The sequence below is a fragment of the Amphiura filiformis genome, unplaced genomic scaffold (assembly GCF_039555335.1).
Source record: "Amphiura filiformis unplaced genomic scaffold, Afil_fr2py scaffold_597, whole genome shotgun sequence".
NCBI classification, from domain to species: Eukaryota; Metazoa; Echinodermata; class Ophiuroidea; order Amphilepidida; family Amphiuridae; genus Amphiura; species Amphiura filiformis.
This window is the reverse complement of record NW_027306061.1, coordinates 1,331,771-1,354,033: the sequence shown is the minus strand read 5'-3', so window position 1 is coordinate 1,354,033 and position 22,263 is coordinate 1,331,771. Positions and strand designations below refer to the sequence as shown.

Here is a 22,263-nt window from a genome sequence, read left to right as displayed (position 1 = left end):
ATGAAAACGTTTTTCAAACGTTGTAGCAAATATTTTGGGCAAACATTTTTCGCAAAATATTTTTTCAACCCCAAAATAACATCCTGTTTAGAATGTTTTGTATCAAGTTTTCAAAAATGTTTTTGGAATGTTATTAAAACGTTTCTATACCCTTTATATACCCCGACATTTAAACGTTTTCTGTAAAACATTTTGTGTGTGCTGCAATGAGCAGTAGATTATAAAAAAATGTTTTTAATGTTATGAAAACGTTTTATACCCTTAATATACCCTTTATATAACCCGACATTTAAGCGTTTTCTGACAACCTTTTTAACCTTTTGCGAATGATGTTGAAAACGTTTTGTGTTTGCTGGGTACATATGAATCACTGGAACCTGCAAATTCTAAAAGGGTTGCCTCAATTTTCATCTTCCATACACCCAGTCCCCTTTCCCTTCCAAACAAATTATTTTGGGAGAAGATATGGTGAAGATATAAGCATATTGTGCATGACAACATTGTACAGGGCTTTGAAGGTTTGTTTTAACATATTTTTTTTCTATGATACAATCAGAATCAGATTATTCAATACAGTAGCTAGTGAACATGTATAATAGAAAAAAATAATAGACTTGGTTTAGAAAATAATAGATTGGTTTAGAAATTCATACTGAGTAATATATTTTGTAGAAATTCATAGTGAGCAACACATTTTACATTTATTCTTCCATTGGAAACATGTTGGTCTTTTTGTTTCCATAGTAAGGTGTTCGTAGGTGTGACTGTAAGTGTATATATTTATTGTTCCGCTGGAAATGCTTTGCTTGTTTTGTTTCCATCATAAGGTGCATTTTGGTGTGACTGTAGGCGGTGCTGTGGATGGTAACCCATTTGTCTTGGTCCACTTGGTAGTAGTTTCTGCTGTCTCATCTGCCGCTTTGCTGGATGAAGTTGCTGCTGCTGTTGCTGCTGCTGTTGTTTTTGTTTCACCTGTCTTTGCCTTCTCACAGCTTCTATCTGCTTTTTGGCTCCCATGATCATTTGGCTGAAATAATACCATAAACAGTAAGCTTTAGGCTATTCATAAACAGAAATAGATATAATTGCCACATCACCCAAGGGTGCCGCCATAACAAGACCAAGTTAGTGATCAGGTGATGGATTGCAATATTCAAGATAAATAGGCCCTATCATCAATGTTACTAATAATTTACATGTATATTGCTAAATTTTTACACATGGGGATTCTTAATTTTCCAAAACAAGAACTATAGTTTGAAAGTATTCACTATTTACCGACAGGAGCTGACAGGAAAGAAAATTTAGAGACGGAAACTTTTACAAAAGCAAGTATGTTGAAGCAAAATCTGGTCATACATGCTACCTTTCCATTCAAATGTACAGGAAGACCACCTGCTATGTGCCAAAGGTCACTTTCCAAACTTCCTGTCTGGAAACTGTATTAAACGTCACTGCCTATCTGGTCATGTGGTGGTTAAATATATATAATATATTTTGTGTTTATAAAATAGCCTAAGCTAATTGATAACTAAAATAGCTGATTGACTAGACTATGAAAAGATTTTAGCTGATTGCATGCATGGGGTTGTTTTGTGACCGAACATGCAAAATTACATCACATTAATTGGCTTCATCTGTCTTTCAGTACCTCCCAAATTAGCTGCTTACCCAGCAAACACAAAAACGTTTTTAACCATATAAATGTGTTATTTTTATTTTGGTCAAAACGTTTTATTCAAATGTCATGTGAAAAAACACTACAGAAGTGTTGTCAAAATGTTATCATTAAATGTTTTTGTCAGACATTTGGGCAAAATATATCATCAACAATTGAATAATGTTAGAATGTTTTGCAGCAATGTCTTTTAATGTTATCCAAACATTTTATGCCCTTTACATACCTTTTATATAACCCAGCACTTAAACAGTTTCTGTATAACGATTTGTATTTCGAGCCATATCAGAGTAAAGTCTTCCCGACAAATGACCCCTGTTACGCACCTGAATAACAAAACTTAACTTAACCCACTTACTTGAGTCCTCTCAGTTCAACTATAATACCATTGACAACATTAGCTGCTTCAATGTCTTCAGATCGCAGAGTAGATGAGGGACCACATGGTAGATAGACACCTGTTGATTTCTCTTCCAAACATGGAGATGGGATTGCTACTGCTGCTGCTATTGGAACACTTTGCCTACCACCTGCCAGCTGGCTGTTTTGTGAAGTATGAATATTCGATGGCTGTATGAAATTCACATTAGAAGGGTTCTTTGCTGATGTACTTTCTGTTATTGACACAAAAATACCGAACCTTTATATGAAAATGTCACAACGTTAAGCCATTGCTATTATGTGACCTGCTCTGACAAAACCAGGAACAAGTTGCATTTGTGAAATTTCTTGATTTGAATAAAAATGTAAGCACTAGACAATAAGCTTTAAAATGAGACCAAAGTTAATTATATAAATAGCATCAATATTTTTCAAGATATGGATAATTTTGTGAATGATACGTTGATATTTTGGCAAAATTGCTATTCTGAGTAATGGGCCAATTGGTTTCCTGCCTTACACAGGATTGAACAGGGATTATCATAGTTCAACTGTTATTTATTGATTAAATAAACCTGTTTTAATGAGTACTTTCAAGGATTTGAAAGTCAAATACCATGAAATTAAGAATTCCAATTTTTTTTAATGGAAATGTTATCTTTAAAGGCATGTCTGGCGAATTGTTCCGGGTTTTGTTGGAGCTGGTCACATATGTAATCATGATTATGATACCAAAATACCAAAATAATTTTGCACATTTGGTTGTTCTTTAAAAATTTCACTTGATTAATTTTGTGCCATTTTCTTGCAACAAACATACATGTTTCTAAACATACTTGTAGATATGAATGAGAATGTTGCAAGGACTGTTAAAACCACATCTTTCAACCCCGGTGGGGGTGGGGGGCACTTGACTTTGGAAGTGACGGGGATGTGCGGACAGCAGTTCGAAACTAGGGGTCTTTCGGTGAGAGCCTCAAGACACCAAAAAGGGGTCTTTCCATGAGACTGGGGGAAATCTTTCCAAGAGACTGGGATAAATTTTGGGTCAAAATGTAAAAGTTTATACAAAATTTTCAAAAATTCATCAAAATTTGAAAAATTAAAAAAAAAATAATGGAAAAAACAGGGTCCTTCAGTCAGAAATTTTCCCAAAATTTTTGAAAAAGGGGGTCTTTTGGTGACAGGAAAACAAAAAAGGGGGTCATTGGGTGAGAGAGAGTTCAGTAAAAGAAAAAAGGGGTCATTGATTGCGTGAGAGGTAGTTGAAAAATGGGGGTCAATGTGGCCGCACATACCCGTCACCCATTTTTAGTGAGTGCCCCCAGGGCTTTCAACCTTACGATCCATATCCTATATCATGACCTATATATGAAACCTGTTCCCACAAAATGAGCGGAATGCTGCAAATTTGTATTTATGACAAAATACATTGCGCAAAATCTTTTTCTACAATCACCTTTTTTGGCCAATTTTTCTGTGAGTAAGTGTGTCCGATAGCTTGGAAAGTGACAGGCACAGGGTTTGTTAAATGAAACTTACTTTGCTGATTAGATGAGACTTCATCTGATTTCATTTTCTTGGCCTCTGTTGCCAGACATTGTTCTTCCATCTGACAGACTTGGGAATATGTGAAATCCATTAAATCATCATCCTGTAACTCATTCTCTGGGCTTATTTCTCCTGTAAAAATCAATCAATCAATCAGTCAATCAATCAATTAATTAATCAATCAATTAATCAACCAATTAATCAAATAACTATATAGCAAAATCAAGCAATTTGAAAACTGCTCAATGCCAAAGGGAATGAAAAGGGATTGGAATTCAGAACTTAAGCTATTATGAATAAATATTAAAAAATTATGGTCAAAAAGACCTGATCACATCAAGTTCATAATCAATCTGCAGCAGCTGTGCAAAAATGTCTTTTTTAATAAAATTATCTGAATGTCGCTTTCAGGTAGACCAGATTTGAAAAAATTAAATGCCCTGAATTAGATTTAGCTTTAAATTAATCACCTTAATGTAATTAAAATCAAATTTGTATTTCCCTAAATAATTCTATTATTATTATATTTGAAAATATGCACTATTTTTACAAGCTATGAATCTCATTAAACATAAAAGATGCTATAAATTCATTTTATAAAATGAACAAGCAAGGATCTCCTGATGTACACATATATCTCATCACCTTTGCCTCTGTTCCTGAATGGGATGTCAGAATGGTACAGCAAATCTCACTTAGGCAAGGGAAACAAATTAGTTTGATATTTCAATCGAACATCGATGCTTGTTCGATCCTTATTATTTATGAAATCAGTTAATTAAACATTGTTAAGAGGCATTATCTGTTATTTTGGAGAATTTTTTTAAAATGTTTGCCACGGTCAAAAAATGGATTTCCTTTAAACTTTCATATTTGATGCACCTTGACCTGAAACAAACACACATGAAATAAATTTGGGAAAAATATCCCCGTTGCCATGGTAACAGCCAAATTTTCATTTTAAGCCTATTTTCACAATTTTTGCATTTTTCAGCAGTCAATTTGTCAAGTTTTGAAGCCAGTGTTACTAATATACACAATATATATATACTGTTTTCCTTATAAGGTATGAATAGGTCAAACCTTAGATGCCGCATTGAAAGTATAAAAATAATCACCAGATGTCAGGGTGGGTTATACCATTTATTTGAAATAGGGGTGTTTTTCAATTTTTTCAAAGTATGAAAATATACCAACTTTGTATAGCTCATAAACCATATGGTAGTGCTCCGATTTCAACATCGACCACAGCATGTTGAGATGATACATTGATCTTATGAAAAATTACATTTGAGCTTGGGAAAACACATCTGTATATACAGTGTTGCCAGACATTTTCCTATTTTTGAAATTCAACACAAATCTCACCTTAAGTTAAATGATGTGAAAATGAAACATCATCCTTTCAAGGAACATTTATTAGAAAGAGAGTTTTTATTCATATCAAATTTGATCAGTTATAATGGTCAGTGTTGTTCTAAACCACATGGGTGTTGCCATAATTGGGGTTTTATTGTGATTTGTGAATATTTTCAACTTTTTAAAAGTTATAAAAATACCAAAATGCATTTCTATAATAAAGAAAGAAACATCGACCTCGTCATGTTGAGATGATACATTGGCCTTATGAAAAAGTTATTTTGATCGGGGGTAAAACATCAGTTTATACAGTGTTGCCAGATATTTTCCTATTTTTTCAAAATTCAACACAAGTCTCGCCGTAAGTTAAAAGATATGAAAATGAAACTTCACCTTCATATGGAACATATCTTTTTAGAAAGAAAGTTAATTTCATATTCAATTTGATCATCTGGGATGGTCAGTGTTATTCTAAGCCATATGGGTGTTGCCATAGCTGGCGTTTAATATGACAATATTTAGATATTTCCAGCTTTTTACAAGTCTTAAAAATAGTACACACCTTTAAAATTATTGTGGAATGAAGCATAATATTAAGGTTAAAAATTAACCTAAGAACACTTAGTATGTGAATTTAAATTTTAAATTTGAGTTCGGAAAATATTTCCTTCTATACAGTATTGCCAGATATTATCACATAATTCTGAATTCAACATATGTTGAGTTTTTTTTCAGCTTTTTTCAGCTTTTTCAGCTATTTTTCAGTCTTAAAAATGCCAAAATACAATGGCATGCATTCCTAAAATAAAGATGTGAAAATGAAACATCGACCTCATCATGTTGAGATGATACATCGGTCTTATGAAAAATTTACATTTGAGCTTTCTGTTTATACAGTGTTGCCAGATATTTTCCTATTTTTTCAAAATTCAGCACTAGTTTCACCTTAGGTTGAAAATGAAAGTTTATTAGAAAGAAATTTACTTTCATATTAAATTTGATCAGTTGTATAAATGGTCAGTGTTGTTCCAAACCACATGGGTGTTGCCATAATTAGGGTTAAATAGCGAGATGTGGTTATTTTGAACTTTTTACAAGTTTTAAAAATACCAAAATACCATGGTATGCATTCCTTAAAAATATGTGGAAGTGAAACATCAACTTCACCATGTTGAAATGATACATATTTGGTCTTATGAAAAATTTACATTTAAGCTTGGGAAAACATATGTTTATACAGTGTTTGCCAGATATTTTCCTATTTTTTGAAATTAAACACAAGTCTCACCTTAAGTTAAATGATGCGAAAATGAAACTTCACCTTCACAAGGAAAGTTTATTAAAATGAAATTTACTTTCATATTAAATTTGATCAGTTGTATAAATGGTCAGTGTTGTTCCAAACCACATGGGTGTTGCCATAATTAGGGTTTAATAGTGAGATGTCGATATTTTTATAAGTCATAAGGGTTCAAATAGCAACGTTTTCACATATTTTTGTGGACATGAGAGCACATCAGACATATATTGAAATTTGCGATATAATACAAATTTTATGGCAAATGATTAAAAATTGATATTTTTGAAATTTAACAGATCTCAAAAGTAAATTGTATAAATCTAGTGATATGTACTTAAAGTGTATGTAGCTGGAATGAAAAGCCGTCCATATGAAAATTTGACCTTTCAGTATTGTAGATATAGATTTTTCACCAAAACACCTAAGGTCTTTTGGGGAAAAATCTATATCTTCACTATGAAAGGTCAAATTTTCAATTAACATTAATTAATTGATTAGTGGTTGACTTTTTATACCAGTTACATACACTTTAATTGCACATCATTAAGATTTATTAAATTAACTGTAATGTCAAAAAATAAAAAAAATCAATATGCATAATTTACCCTAAAATTCTTATTGTATCGCGAATTAAAAAAAAAATCAAAATTATTTTATATCAGAAGGACATTCCTCGTATTCAAAATGCAAGTTGGTATGTCTGATGTGCTCTCAGGTCCGACAAAAATACTGTGCAAAGGTGGGTAACCAACCCCTTAAAATACAACACAGAAAACATCAAACATGTATACTTTAAAATATACATAAAAGCCATAATGTTTTTACCAATATACACATACTAGCTAGTCTAAAATAAATTAAAATAACATAAGATTGTTACATTGCAAAGCGATGCATATAAGAGTAAGATAATGTTTAAATTACGCCTACCCCATATTATTAAAGCATGCACACATCCCAACTATACTTGCAAAAAAGATATCGGGAAGAAATGGGCAAAAAACTATATAGATCCAGCAAATGTCTCGAAAGATATGAGAATAGTCAAAGACAATAACGCACAGAACCTTTTCACAGCCAGACAAATTAATGTCCAGTTACCTTTCCCGAGAGGAGCTCGCAGGAGAGTCGAAAGTATGAAGAAGAAATGACCATTGAAATGTTGCATGATATTGTTGCTAATTCTCTGTCATTCAAGCATCTCCTGCTCATTGATGACATGAATTTGTATGAGCTTGTAAAAAGGAAGCAACTAAAATTAAGCTTTCAAAACTGAAGGAGATTTATATGAACACTTTTGCAGATACTTGCAGGGTTAAAGCAAAATAAAAAATCACCAAATGTTGATAAAAGTTGTCTGAGGAAATATCCGTTTCAAGTAGAAAAAGAGTGAGTGGCAGTGCACTGACCACTATACCAACTGGGCACAGTATACCTATGACATGACCCGGAGGGGTTCTCCCTAGTTAAAGTTATACTGGGGATGTGCCACGGTTTTGGGGTACCTTAGCAATTTTGGTATGTCGATTGGTGGGTTTGCAGTGGAGACAATACACCAAATTGGGTGCATTAAGGCAAAAGTGCCCATAAAAGCGCCAAATTAGGACAAATTTGTGTGCTTTTTGTGAAAAATTGGAATACTATAGCTGTAACTTTAATAAGGTGTCATTTTAAAATTGAAAATGTATTCACATTTCACTATTAACTCCATTTATAGTGGCATCATCCATGTGGTTTATTCATGGCAGCGATTTAAACAATATAAATCCTAAAGTGAGACATACGTTGAATTTTGAATATATGTGATAATAACTGCCAATACTGTATAGAAGGAAAAAATTTCCGAACTCAAATTTAAAATTTAAATTCACATACTAAGTGTTCTTAGGGTAATTTTTAACCTTAATATTGCGTTCATTCCACAATAATTTTAAGGATGTGTAGGCCCTACTATTTTTAAGACTTGTAAAAGCTGGAAATATCTAAATTGTCATATTAAACGCCAGCTATGGCAACACCCATATGGCTTAGAAATAACACTGACTATCCCAGATGATCAAATTGAATATGAAATTAACTTTCTTTCTAAAAGATATTTACCGTATGAAGGTGAAGTTTCATTTTCATATCTTTTAACTTAGGGCGAGACTTGTGTTGAATTTTGAAAAAATAGGAAAATATCTGGCAACACTGTATAAACTGATGTTTTACCCCGATCAAAATAACTTTTCATAAGGCCAATGTATCATCTCAACATGACGAGGTCGATGTTTCTTTCTTTATTATAGAAATGCAATTTGGTATTTTTATGACTTGTAAAAGTTGAAAATATCCACACCTCACAATTAAACCCCAATTATGGCAACACCCATGTGGTTTATCTGGCAACACTGTATAAACTGATGTCTTACCCGCCCCCAGATCAAAATAACTTTTTCATAGGGCCAATATATCATCTCAACATGACGAGGTCGATGTTTCTTTCTTTATTATAGAAATGCATTTTGGTATTTTTATGACTTGTAAAAAGTTGAAAATATCCACAAATCACAATTAAACCCCAATTATGGCAACACCCATGTGGTTTAGAACAACACTGACCATTATAACTGATCAAATTTGATATGAATAAAAACTCTCTTTCTAATAAATGTTCCTTGAAAGGATGATGTTTCATTTTCACATCATTTAACTTAAGGTGAGATTTGTGTAAAATTTAGAAAAATAGGAAAATATCTGGCAACACTGTATATACAGATGTGTTTTCCCCAAGCTCAAATGTAACTTTTCATAAGATCAATGTATCATCTCAACATGCTGTGGTCGATGTTGAAATCGGAACACTACCATATGGTTTATGAGCTATACAAAGTTGGTATATTTTCATACTTTGAAAAAATTGAAAAACACCCTATTTCAAATAAATGGTATAACCCACCCTGACATCTGGTGATTATTTTTATACTTTCATTGCGGCATCTAAGGTTTGACCTATTCATACCTTATAAAGAAAAAATCATATTTATATTGTGTATATTAGTAACACTGGCTTCAAAACTTGACAATTTGACTGAAAAAAAAAAAAAAAATTGTGAAAATAGGCCTAAAATTGAAATTTGCCAGTTACCATGGCAACGGGATATTTTTCGAAATTTATCCCATGTGTGTTAGTTTGAGGTCAAGGTCCATCAAATATGAAAGTATAAAGAAAATCTATTTTTGACCGTGGCAATTATATTCTCAAAAATAACAGATAGTTCCTTTAAAAAGTGTTATAACTTACGAATATTTGCCTGTGTTGATATTGGCCACTATAAATTTAGCATTGATTTTAATCAATTAGGGATTAGTTCATTAATAACAAGCATCGAAGCAGCATCGACGGTCAATCCAAAGATCGAACAAATTTAGTTTTGGTGCCTTATTGCCTCTGCGTTTATCTGGCATGTCATAATGGTTCACTATATGCGACATGCGAAAAACTGTCATTTCCTCTCATCTCATGACCAAATTCAAGAAACTAATACTTCCAGGAATAAATGTGACTGGGAGGCTTACACACTGAATGGGGGTAGGTAGACTACTACAGTTACTGTTAGGCTGCTAACAAAATTACGTTATAATTTTCATAACTACTAAGCTTGCTCACCTGTAATATCTTTTGCAACAACTTCTCCTGGATGTACTTCATCTGCTTCAGGTATCTTATCCTGACCTCCAGTCATATTCCCAGCATCACCATCTTCATCTGCTGGTGTGGCCTTAACTTGTTCACCCTTTTGTCCAGCTAAAACATCAGGTGCATTCTTCACCTGTGTATCAGCAGCATCTTTGGTTCCTTCATCAATTTGAGCTGACAAAGTCTGCATTCTGCAGTTGATATCATCTGGGCTTGAAACTTCCAACTTTGGTTCAGACATACTTTTTACTGCTTCATTTCCGTATTTATTACTTGATTCTTTGCCGCCACCTCCACCGCTCACACCTCCACCACTCACATCTCCACCACTCACACCTCCACCACCACCACTACCATTATAGACCATTATTTGTTCTTCATCATCAATCTTCTCACCACCTTTTACAACATCCTCTTCACCCTTATCACCACACCTGCCTTGACTCCCCTCAGGTCCTGCTGTACTCATATCATTGGATGCTCCACTTCCACTTGATAATCCATTATCACTAATCTCTGTCTTTTCCATCTCATCTTTACTTTGCTCATGCATTATACTGTCTTTATCATCTGTCCCCTCACATACTTCACTCATGGGATTATCATCTGTGCCTTGATCCAGGGTGCTCTCTGCTCGTACTTTATCAATGCTTGATTGTGCCTCCCCTGAAATAGTTTCGTGGGATTTTTCATCCTTCACATTAGTAGAATCATCACTGATCCTGATCTCTGGTACGAGCAAAGTTGGTGGGTCTGCATTATTCTTGATCTGACTCTCACTTTCACCTGGAATTTCATATCCTCTTTTGCTTCCTTCAATCAATCTGGTTGGTGTGGGATCAGACACGTTTTCTAGTTCATCTTTAGGATCTGGTTGATCTGCTTCAGTAATCATCTGCAACAACAATTATGTAACACCATTGTTTATTTAAGATGCAAAGGTTTATTTCATTTTTACTATCTTCAGTAGATAGCACTTACATACAACCATTATAGATACCATTTCCAACATGTTCAAATTCTGTGCCTCCTTTTTCACACAACTATTTTTTTGTATGGGAACTGTAATGTTGATTTTTCTTCATAATTGTTGTTGCCCTTTCACATTTCCAAAATTGTTTGTACTATTAAGCAATGATGTAAAATATCTGACAAATTTTGACCTTTTCTCCTTCAAAAATGATAAAATAATATCAGTTTTTCACTAATATAAAACTTTTTTTTTTTCATTTTATGCCAAAAATAAAACATGAAAGTAAATAGCTATTTATTTTTTTAATCTGACAGTAACTATTGGCTAATTCTATCCCGTGATCCTGCCATGAAATCCCATAAGCCTTTGCAGGCAGACCTTTGATATTGTCAAGCAGATGTGCACATCGTTACTGCGCACTTTGTGTCTTTCAATTGCACAGTAACAATGCTCGCTAAATGATGTACATCGGTGTGTGTGTGTGATGTCAAATGATGACATCTTGGGTCGAAGCGCAAAGGCTTATGGGATTTACTGAAAAGGTCAATTACAACAGCCATTTGCAGTGCAAAAATTAGTTACCTTATCATGGTGATCAAGATTCTCTTCTCCACCAGTAAGTTTATCAGCCTGGTCAACATTGCCAAGCAGTTGACTTTTGTCACCTCCCATTTGATCCACATGTTTGGTCACAGAGTGTTGCTCTAAAGATTGTTTTGAAAAATCAGAAGCTTCTCTACTTTCTTGGTGCACATCACTTTCACTCCCTTTTGGTTGCAATGATGACAATTTGATCTCCTGCTCTTTAGAATGACAGGTAAAATCTGCTTGATCTGTGGAGGGTCCTGCTTCTTTCTCTCCATCCCTTACAGGCGACTTTGGTGGGTCTTGCTTGAATGCTGTAGCCTCTGTTGATGATTTTATATCTTCAATTTTATCTGCAGTTTTGGTTTTGTCATCGTCACCTTCTTCTATCTTACTGGTGGACTCCGCAACTTCTGTTGATGTGGCAATTTCCTTTCCCATCTCCAACATTTCATTCCCTTCAAATTTATTCTGAGAAGCTTTATCAGCTTCACTCACATCATTGATGATGGCAGACACGCTGTTGAGTTTCTCATCTTCCGTACTTAGTCTGTCTGCTTGTGGTGCCCCCATGGAGGATGCGAGTTTGGTGCTATTGGCAACTGGGGTGCCCATCTTCTTTTTACCAAAGGTTGGTACCAGTTTCTTTGGAGTGTCTTCACAGTCCTTGACATCCCTGTATTAGAAAATGGAATAGGTTTAACACATATGTGACATGATCAAGGGGAATGAGTAGGATGTCGCTAATATTGTTTTTGGGATATTGGCAAAAACAGTGTTCAGATTCTTTTGTTTTATATTGTTTTCAGCCATTGGTAAATTGCTCATAACTCGATAACCAGATATCAGATTTTGATGGGGTTTGCATCAAAATGTAGCATTTGTAAACTGCCAGAAAATGATGTAAAAAACTACTAATTGAAAATTGCCGACATGTGACTAATTCCCCTTGATTATGTCACATATACACCCAGGGGAATATATTTTTTACAGAAGGGAGATGGGCTTACTTTTCACTTTTTTTTCCATGTCTGAATTTTTAAGAGATGTTTATATTTCCATGACATGATTTCCTTCCATAACTTTTCTTCCATTGTAAGATGCACTAAGAGACCCCAGGAAAGAATCCACATGGATGCATCATTTTACCAGCAAAATGTTGACTCGGTACGGTCTCATTGTACGGCTTACAACTGATAGCTGCATATATGGAAAAGTTTTCCTATGAAAGTCTCTTTAAATAAATTATACTCGACTCCAGTGTGTGCACGCTGTGTGTACAGAGGCATTCGAGGTCAATGCACAATGCATACATTACCACACAACACACTAAACAGGGCTGTATGGAAGAGGGTATGGTTTTTCCTACGGTACAACGGCATTTTGTAACCAATCGGATTCCTTTTTAGAGAGTAGAATCTGGCAAAGTATTTCTAGGAAATACCGTTTGAGCCAAGTCAATCGGACTGACTATTATCAAGTGAGGGCGCTCTATAGCACGCTACTTTAATGACACGGGGTGCATGTCAGTGTATTTCGCCGTAAATCGAGTGAGATTATGGGAATACCTTGTGGTGTTTAGTGCTCCTGTACGACAAGGTCTTTCAACAGATTTCCTTGAAACTCGGGGAAAGTAAAGTTTAATGTATACATGAGACAATTAAGAGTGAGCCAAAAAATAAAAGTCTTTCCCTTTATAATAATTGAAGTTGAAAGTGAAAAAAGACAATTTTCTCCGAACCCCTTTTATTTGAGCAAAAGAGACTACTTTTCCATATGTAGTACACATGAAAACATAAAAAGTAGTGATATTTTTTAAGAATATGACATGTTAAAAAACACATTATGGTATTAAACTACAGAACAAACATTTTGTCTTTTAAAGTTTTATAGTTCGATACATGAATAAAAGATTCTTGCAAGCTTGCTGAAATAGTCGCAAATCACATTGAAGTCATAAGCCCTTTCGCAATTTCAGAAAACTTGGAATTCGCATCATCTGCGCATCAACATCCGGGTCTGTTTGAGAGATAAATACGATGAGGCTATTGTACATTTTCAATGGGGTGAACTCTGACGTTTGCATAAAAACGTTTTGTACTGGAATTTCGCTGACAGTTTAATCTTCATTACTTCACAATAATTATTTGTATTTCACAGGAAATATTAACATATTTAGGAATGAATAAAAAATGTTTTACAAAAATATGTTTTTGAAGGAAGTACAAAGTTCACCACCATTGCAAATGCACTGCAGCCTCCTCGTGTTTATCTCCAATTCTATCGGCAAATATTACCCAGGATGCATCATGATTCTGGAATTGCGAAAGGGCTTATTCTGCATGGGCCATATTTCCAGTCTACAAGGTGTATTCAAGTCATGTGATACAAGCAAACAAACAAACACCAAAGTGCAAACAAGCAACAAACTTACAAAAATTTAGATGAGACCGGCAACTTACTTAAGTTCCTGAGATTGTGACTGAGAGTTCTCTTTGGACTTATTCCTTGAGAGTCTTGTACGCTTTCTTGGTGGGGAGATTACATCATTGTCACTTGTTGAGGCAACATCTACTTCAACAGAATTAAAAGAAAAAAAAATCAGTTAAAAGCAACTATCCCCATAGATATACATAAGAAACTAACACCATGTTTACAAATTACATTGGGAAAAAGTTTAATCACATGATTTTGGTCTTGTATTACCTGTGTAGTTAGGTGTATCAACAAAAAGAAACTAGCTGAAAGTGGCCCTGCATATAAATTAATACGGCTTAAAACCCAAACTATTAGGTCCTGATTCATATTTATTCCTCATTGTGGCCTAGGTAATAGATTGTCCATGAAAAATAAGCAGATCCGACTTTTTATGAAGATTTGGCTAAGCTTTCATAATGCGTTACATTTTAGAAACACCAAGATATTTGTGAGCTGGTGTAAGCTGTGTATGGGCTATAGGGTGATCTAGTCGGCAATTTACTGTAAAAAGTCACTGGGCTCTGTATGTTTTCACTGAACTGGCTGTCTTTATCTGGCCTTCAACTTGCAGAAAGTGTTAGTTTTAAAGAGCTGAGTCGCTCTCAGGCCCGGTACCCCAGGTCAACATAAAAAGTGGTAACCATGTGTGTTCTAAATTTCGCAGAAAAGGGGTATTTTGTTGACTGAAATCGCGGACCGCATGAAATCGCGAAAAAAAGGGGTATTCTGAGCATTGTCTTCGTAAAATTTTAAAAAAGGGTATTTCACAGGTTCGTTTGATCGATGTCTTCAGCCCTACATACATAGGCCCTACTGTGTAATTGCCAAAGGAATCTTGTAAATTCATTCCCTTTCCAGAGATATCGGCAAATATATTCGATTTGTATTTTTTGTCCGGGTTTTTTTGTCTGTCGACAGACAGAAAATATACTAATCCTATGGCTATGGACCATTGAAAATATACGTTTTGGTCCATATCTCGCCAACGGTAAGTCCCGGCGGTAAGTCCGATTTGCTTGGAGTACAACAGACACAAAGTAATGTTCATACTTGCACATTTTGTACTTAATATATTAAAATATTTGGAGTCATTGAAAAGGGGTGTCTGGAAATCTTCTCATTGAAAACCTTGAAAAAGGGGTATTTTTTACCCTGATTTTGTCAGTGATTTGGCAAAAAAAGGGTGGTAAAATCAATGAAAAATCAGTGAAAAGGGGGGTTTTGAAAAAAGGAAGAACACACATGGTTACCACTTTTTATGTTGACCTGGGGTACCGGGCTCTCAGGTTGACCCCGTTTGTACATGTACAGAAAGTCGATGTGGACTATTTACTGGTGTGCACCCAGCCGTCATTTAAGTCGATAATCTCTTCTACAAGCGTTTTAACTTGGTGATAAGCATGGAAGGGCAACAGCCATAACTTATAAGGTACTTCTAACAAATATCACTGCACTTGCTGATAGCTCCATTGATTGGGCTAAGTAGCTGCTAAAAAGACGAAGGGAAAATCTCTACAGATTTGCTGGGTCTGTGTTTTGGGATGATTAATAATGGTATAGCCTGCCCTATATTACCAGTTTAGTATTCATGGGGATTTCATGGACCCAAGGGAGCTTCTAAAAACACACACAGATACATGTAGCTTTTAAAATGTGCATTTTCACTTTTTAGATAGGTATTGGAGAGGGTTTTTTTTCATCAAATTATGAAATTGGGCCCAGAAGAGGAAAAACAAAGTGACCCAAAAATGCAATAAATTGAAATCATGCATATCACATAGCCCTAGAACTAATTCTTGATTCTTGGCCTTTATGGAGGAGGTCTATTTTGCCCAGCTGGAGAATCGTGCACTACTTGCTTTTGCTGAAAATATATATAAGTTCATTTTCCCTATTTTATTCATTCAGTAGTAAACTTCAATTGTTGACAATTACACCGCAAGCTATTAACTGGCAAAGTATAAGTAACTTCCGAAGTGTGCACCCAAGAGGCATTGCCCTATATTATAAGTGGACACAAATGGGAACCAAAATTCTGGACTGGACTTGACTCGCCAACAATTTTCAGTAACATTGTGCCCGTTCGCCAACATCAGACTTGACTGATGGATGGTCCGGTCTGGTCATGTGATGGTAATTGGAAAAGAAGTTGAGGAGAGGAGGTTTGAGAGGAGAAAGAATGAAATCATCTGGGAAAGAGCCGAGCAGCCAGCATTTAATTAAAAAAAAGGGGGATCTCTATTTCCGCACGCCGGTGATCTACACAACAAAGGATTGTACCGAATTATGACCGAAGGAGTGGCAATACGTATTGACAACATCGACGCTGGTAGTAAATCCCAATTTTCTTTGCTTTTCCTTTGCCTTATAGTTGTTTGGCTCAAAATTAATCGGGGATATCTAACAGTAAATGAACTAACATTTTATGGCAAAGAAATACTAATCTATTTTGTATGAAAATGTTTGGCTTTAAAGTTTTAAATTACCTTTAGTAATCTTGGTTGGTTGTCTCTTCTTTGTTTGTTTCTTCATCTTGTATCTAGATACGAGTATGGTAATCAAGGCTTTTGAACAGTCAGCTTTGCAAATGTGTCCTGGTAGCAAGAAAGTGAAAGAATGTGTGAGAATATCTTTAAATCATTGGAACTTAATATATAAATTTACCATCACAAGCTTGAGACAAAATGGACTATAGATTAGTCTAGATATAAATTTCACTTGAATGAACACAGCTGTCAACCACGATCGTATGTCAAAATACAACACGAACACATACGGTATTTAAAATGGCCTTGATTTATGTTAAATTACGTATCTGCCTGGCGCATGGCTCTGCAGGTCCCACTGCTCAAAATAATATCAAAAGAACTCAAGGCGCACAAACAATAAAGACAAACAAGTTACATAATCCGGAAAAGCATGAAGGTCCTATATTTTTTGTTGCAACAAAATCGCTTACATTTTCAGGATGATCTTATTTCATGTTGTTATAAGCAAATATAATGTTCCAGATAACCCTAGTTAATAAATACCGTACATTAAGAAAAAGTACCCTAACCCTAACCGCCTAAGGGCTTTTTGGCGACGGGAAGGGAAAGAAGGAAAGAATAAAGAGAGAAAAGAAAGAACGAAGTTGTTTGCTCTGGGCGGGATTCGAACCCGAGACCCCTCGCATGCCAAGCACTCGGTCGGCGACACTTTGCCACTGGTCTTGGGCTTCGCTGGCCAGCGAAACCGTGCCTATATATCACTTTTGCGATTGCGTCATCACACCACGTGGGATGCACGAACAGCGCATATATCAAGTAGTATTTTGTAGTATCCAGGAGGGTTAGGGTTAAACTAAAGTTGCACTTTCTGTTTATTATTCCTTTTTGGACTTTAACTTTTTAACATGTTCTAGCAGCCCTATAAAAACTGTGACACTCGAAAAGCCATATCTCTGGAATGGAATGTCCGATTATTTAAATGCCAAAATGTTTCTTTCATAAGTGCCAACCATAGGTTAGGTCTGAATCAATTTATAAGTAGGTGAGATTGGGGTTAGTTGAAACATTTTTCACAAAATCATCTTTTAACGCAAACCGATTACTTTCAAGAAACACTAACCATATCAGTATAAACATATACATACATGCTACAAATACAGCCTTAAACTTTATTGGACCTGCTTATGATTATTCATATAATCCAATTTGAAAATTTGAAAAAAAGTGTTTCAACTAACCCCACCCCTGGGGTAAGTTGAAACATAGGGTGGGGTTAGTTGAAACACGGCTTGTAAAAATTTCAAAATAATTATTATTGTGTTGTTAGGGTTATACTTCCCTTGAAGGCACCCTTTAACATACAATCAGTGTGAAAAAATGAATAAATAAATATGTGGTACTGCGGGTCAATACTTTGGACACAAGGTGACGAGTGTCACCATGGACCAAAATATGAGAAGCCTAAAATATTATAAAAATTTACTTTCTGTGTGCACTTTTGCTTGTATTATTGCTTTTTAACCATATTAAAGCAATATTGAAGAAATGGTAAACATGTTACAAATTTTTAAAAAGTCAAATTTTTAACCATATTTTTCTATGCGATTTTCACGTGTCAACTAACCCCACCTCAAAAGTTTCAACTAACCCCGATGCCTATTTTTACATTTCAAAGTTCATTACACAAAATAAGAAATACAATAAAACTTTTATTTAACATTATTCTGGGACTTACTACTAGTGCTTATGATACTCAAAAAATAATCCCCTAAATCTTCAAACAACATGGAGAATGCATCTTTTCTGAGGGGTATAAAAATTAGTCAGTAAGTCAAAAAACAGATATTCCTTTCCCAAGCCAACACTGGTGGGGCATCAGTGCTGTTGCTAATTTGGTGGATGACCCTTACTAATACCCAGGTGGTGTATGACGTGCAGTCCCTAAATTCAGTAAATTTTCATCGTCAACCGTGTAATTGAATGGGATTATTTTGAAATTTTAAAACGCTTGAAATATCACAAACAAATAGGCCTATGTTGATAAATAATATAAATACAAGCTAAAACCGTTGGGGTTCGATAATGAACCCCATAAAACTAACTGAGTATTATGTAAAATGCCATACGGCCGGGCGGTTTCACGAGTTGCCAGCTCGATCATGTCATCCGCCGCCTGCTAATACCTATTACTAGGTGCCAGTATTTTACCAAATTAATTTTTTGTGTCAGAAAAAAATACAATGTTTCAACTTACCCCGCGTTCCAACTAACCCCAATCTCCCCTACTTCAATTTATAGTAGACATGCCTAATAAAAGTCACCAGCGCTTGCAAAAGTTACGAATGAACGCTATTAAACTCATCACATGTATGTGGGTGGGTCGACCTGGCAAAAAAATCCTGGGCGTTTGCGGGCCGAAAGTGGCAACACCCAAAATTTATGGTTGACCTGGGACTGGGAGAAACCGATTTACGATAACTTCTTAGGTGGTCTGTAGTAACAATATTATCAATACCGGGTCGACCTGAGATTTTTTTTTTCTCAGCTTGCCCCAAAACGCCATAGCAAGAGCCTTGGGGCCCGGCCCATGCACATGGACATGCAGCAAGGACAAGGACAGGTCAGGAGCAGTGCGGGCCCTAAAACACTTTCCCTTTTCCATTGGCATTGACCATGTTTCCCCTTTATTTCGCTTTTGCTCGGGCCACTGAACCCTCGGGCCCCTGGACTTCATCCTCCCGTTTGCTACCCTGTTTAGTTTGTAAAGGGAAATCTGCACAATATTATGATATGGCTGGGCATAGCAATAGGGCCTAGCCATGCATGCATGCCAGCTCATAATATAATGATTGAAAAAAGTTATTATAAATATAATAAGCTTCAGTCACAAATGAAGTGCAGACATTGATGTACTATACACTTACACTGGGCTACTATTATGAAAATCATAAAAATACTTACAGGTTTTAAGTGACAAACTTTGCATGCTTTAGTACTAAAAAAACAGTTTTAGTTCACTTCAAGCCCGGGACCAAAAGCTTAAAAATCCTCTCCTCGAATTTTCTCCCATCAGTCCACAGACCAGGGTGCCACAGACAAAAACGTGTTAGCGCCCTCTTTTGTTAAAAAAACTTTTGGCCAATGAATACGACATTGATTGATTTTTTTGTATGGTTTTTTAGTTCAAAACGCTATTAATATATAGTATAAAGGTATGGAAATCATAATTAAATAATGCCTGCAGAATATTTTACGCACTGGCATTGGACAATTCTGTCAAGTTGTTGTTTATGTTTATTATTATTTTGTTAATGTTGATTTTGTTTGCTTTTGTTGTTTGTTTGGGGCAATGACAAATTTCATATCTCTCTCTTAGGGGGCTATCATTTTCTTCGGAAGGGGGTCCCATATATACGGGGACTGGGGAGTCATATAATTTTAAGACTAAAAATAGGGGGTTATAATTTTTTAACACCCAATATAGGAGGGGTTAGGGGGCTGGCATTTTCTTCGGAAGGGGGTCCCAAAAATACAGGGGGGCATAGAATTTTCAGACCAAAAATAGGGGGGTTAGGCCTATAATTTTTTTTACCTCTAAAATAGAATTATTAAGGGCTGGTGACTCAAAATGTTCGCATGCTACACGCACTCTTTAATTTCGCAATCGAAATGTGCGTTACAATCTATGCAAAATTTGTATGTGCTCCGCGCGCCTTCTTTACACTTACAATAAAAATTTTAACGCACTCCGCGCACTTTCTTCATTCTTTAAGTTTTGGCGTGTTCTGCGCCTTAGTTCCAGCAATGAATAATTTGTCTTGAGTCTGTGTAGGTGGAAGGGGGCCATAACAATTTTTGACCCAAGATAGGGGGGGTAAATTTTTTTGCCCACAATAGGGGGTCATAAAAATTGACTCCAGTCACCACATATTTGGGACCCCCTTCCAAAAAAAATGCCAGCCCCTTTATAGAATTATTAAGGGCTGGTGACTCAAAATTTTCGCGCGTTGCACACACATTCTTTAACTTAACAATTAAAATGTGCGTTATATGATGCAAAATTTTATGATCAAAATTTGAACGCACTCCACACATTTTCTTTGCTCTATAAAGTTTTGGTACGCTCTGCGCCTTTCTTCCAGCAATGAGTAATTCGTCTTGAGTCTGTGTAAGCGAATTGACATATTCAGGATCTCCCCTCCCCCTTCCGAAGAAAATGACATCCCCCTTATCCCTTGTTTGTTTGAAATTTTAATGGAAAAAGCCACTTTCCAGATTAAGGGCTCAGATAATGATGTTTTCACATATTTTTTGTGGGATCTGAGAGCACATCAGACATATCGAATTGCATTTTGAATACGAGAAATGTCCTTCTAATATCAAATAATTTTGATATTTTTTTTTCATTCGCGATATAATACACATTTTATGGCAAATGATTAAAAATTGATATTTTTAATTGATAAGGCTGTATGAAATTATTTTAGTACTTCTACATTTGCTTTTCATTGAACTGGCAATTCATTTTGAGATACACAGTACTCTACCCCTCAGAACTTTTAGATAAAAAGGTCTTGTTGTTTTCAAAGAATTTGTCGAAAAGGGCAATTTTGTATTGGGAAAAACTCCCATCCACCCAAGGCTGCGAGTGAGTGAGTGAGTGAGCGAGTGGGCGGGCGAGCAAGCAAGTGAACCAAAAAAGAAATGAAAGAATGAGTACTTACCCCCACCTCCCTACAGGTGGGGGTTGTAAGCTGAAATTACATATTGATTGACTGGTTGGTGTACGCCTCGGGGTACCTCTCATGTATAAAAGTTATAAGCATCCGTGTGAATTGACTTTCCATAATGACCCAAAGCTAGAATATCGAAAAGTTGTCAAACTATCCCATAAGAGGATTTCACTCAAATAAAAACACCCAAAGGGAGGAATTGGTTATGAAATTTGCCCTAAACAAGGATAGACATTTTCACTCAAACACCCGGACCCTGTGAGTAGGAAATGGGTTCAAACATCCTGCACAAGAACACAAAAACATAAAGCTACAAGATGGTCATGTGGGCATTAAATTAAGTGCCTTTGAAAAACTAGTGGCACCCCCTTACCTATGGGCCTGCCCAAGAACAAGAGCAGAGACAATATGATCTCAAGCAGTGGCTCCTGGTAACTCCTCTGTCAAATAGGTCCAGATAAATAAAAACACATCCAAATTTTCAATTTTCTGCAGTATTCAATAACTACTTTTATTGTAACAATACCCTGCTACAAAATTTTATACAACATTTGCTCATGAAATAATTAACTTCTAGCCACAAATATAAAAGTCACTCATCAAGTTTTCTGATTAGCTTTATAATACATGTTTCAAATACTGCTACATGTCTTTTCGTTGTACCATATTTTTCATTAGGGATGGCTTCAAACCCCAACTGCCTGCGTTCTGGCAGAGCTGGCGATTGGGCTGCCACTGTTCGGAATAAACCGGCAGTTTTGGTTGACCGACAGTTGGGTTTAGAATCCATCTCTTACAAGGTATTTTATCACACAAGTTATTTTTGCCATGAGAACATATATGTAACACACCTCACATGATTCACATGCACAGAATGCAGTGGCAAATGGTGGCGAGTGGAGGAGTGCTAACCCCCTGGCAAATCTTCAAAATCAGTAAAGTTTAAATCATGGTTACAGTTGCAGCAATGACAGAGGATGATTTAAGGACGCCCCATCATGCACTGTAAAAGTGTTATCACTAGAGTTTCAACTGCCACTTTACTTTTCAAATCCCA

General features: G+C 35.7%; 1 protein-coding gene across 1 annotated transcript; it reads right to left on the bottom strand.

The window, feature by feature from the left end:
• Positions 1-358: 358 nt before the first annotated feature.
• On the bottom strand, positions 359-12,888 carry LOC140145760 (uncharacterized). Its single transcript, XM_072167436.1, has 6 exons — positions 12,881-12,888; positions 11,504-12,182; positions 9,919-10,843; positions 3,602-3,742; positions 2,037-2,292; positions 359-1,027 (listed from the first exon to the last, which is right to left on the bottom strand). Exons 1-6 carry the CDS (start codon positions 12,886-12,888, stop codon positions 781-783), a joined length of 2,256 nt encoding a protein of 751 aa, XP_072023537.1. The 3' UTR covers positions 359-780.
• Positions 12,889-22,263: the final 9,375 nt, after the last annotated feature.

Bases quoted from the DNA above. Each gene is read 5' to 3' on its own strand.
- LOC140145760 (XM_072167436.1), bottom strand. The intron at 10,844-11,503 runs GTAACTAATTTT...TTGTTGTTGCAG, and splicing joins ATCTTGATCACCATGATAAG to ATGATTACTGAAGCAGATCA. The intron at 2,293-3,601 runs GTAAGTTTCATT...TGTCAATAACAG, and splicing joins AGTCTCATCTAATCAGCAAA to AAAGTACATCAGCAAAGAAC.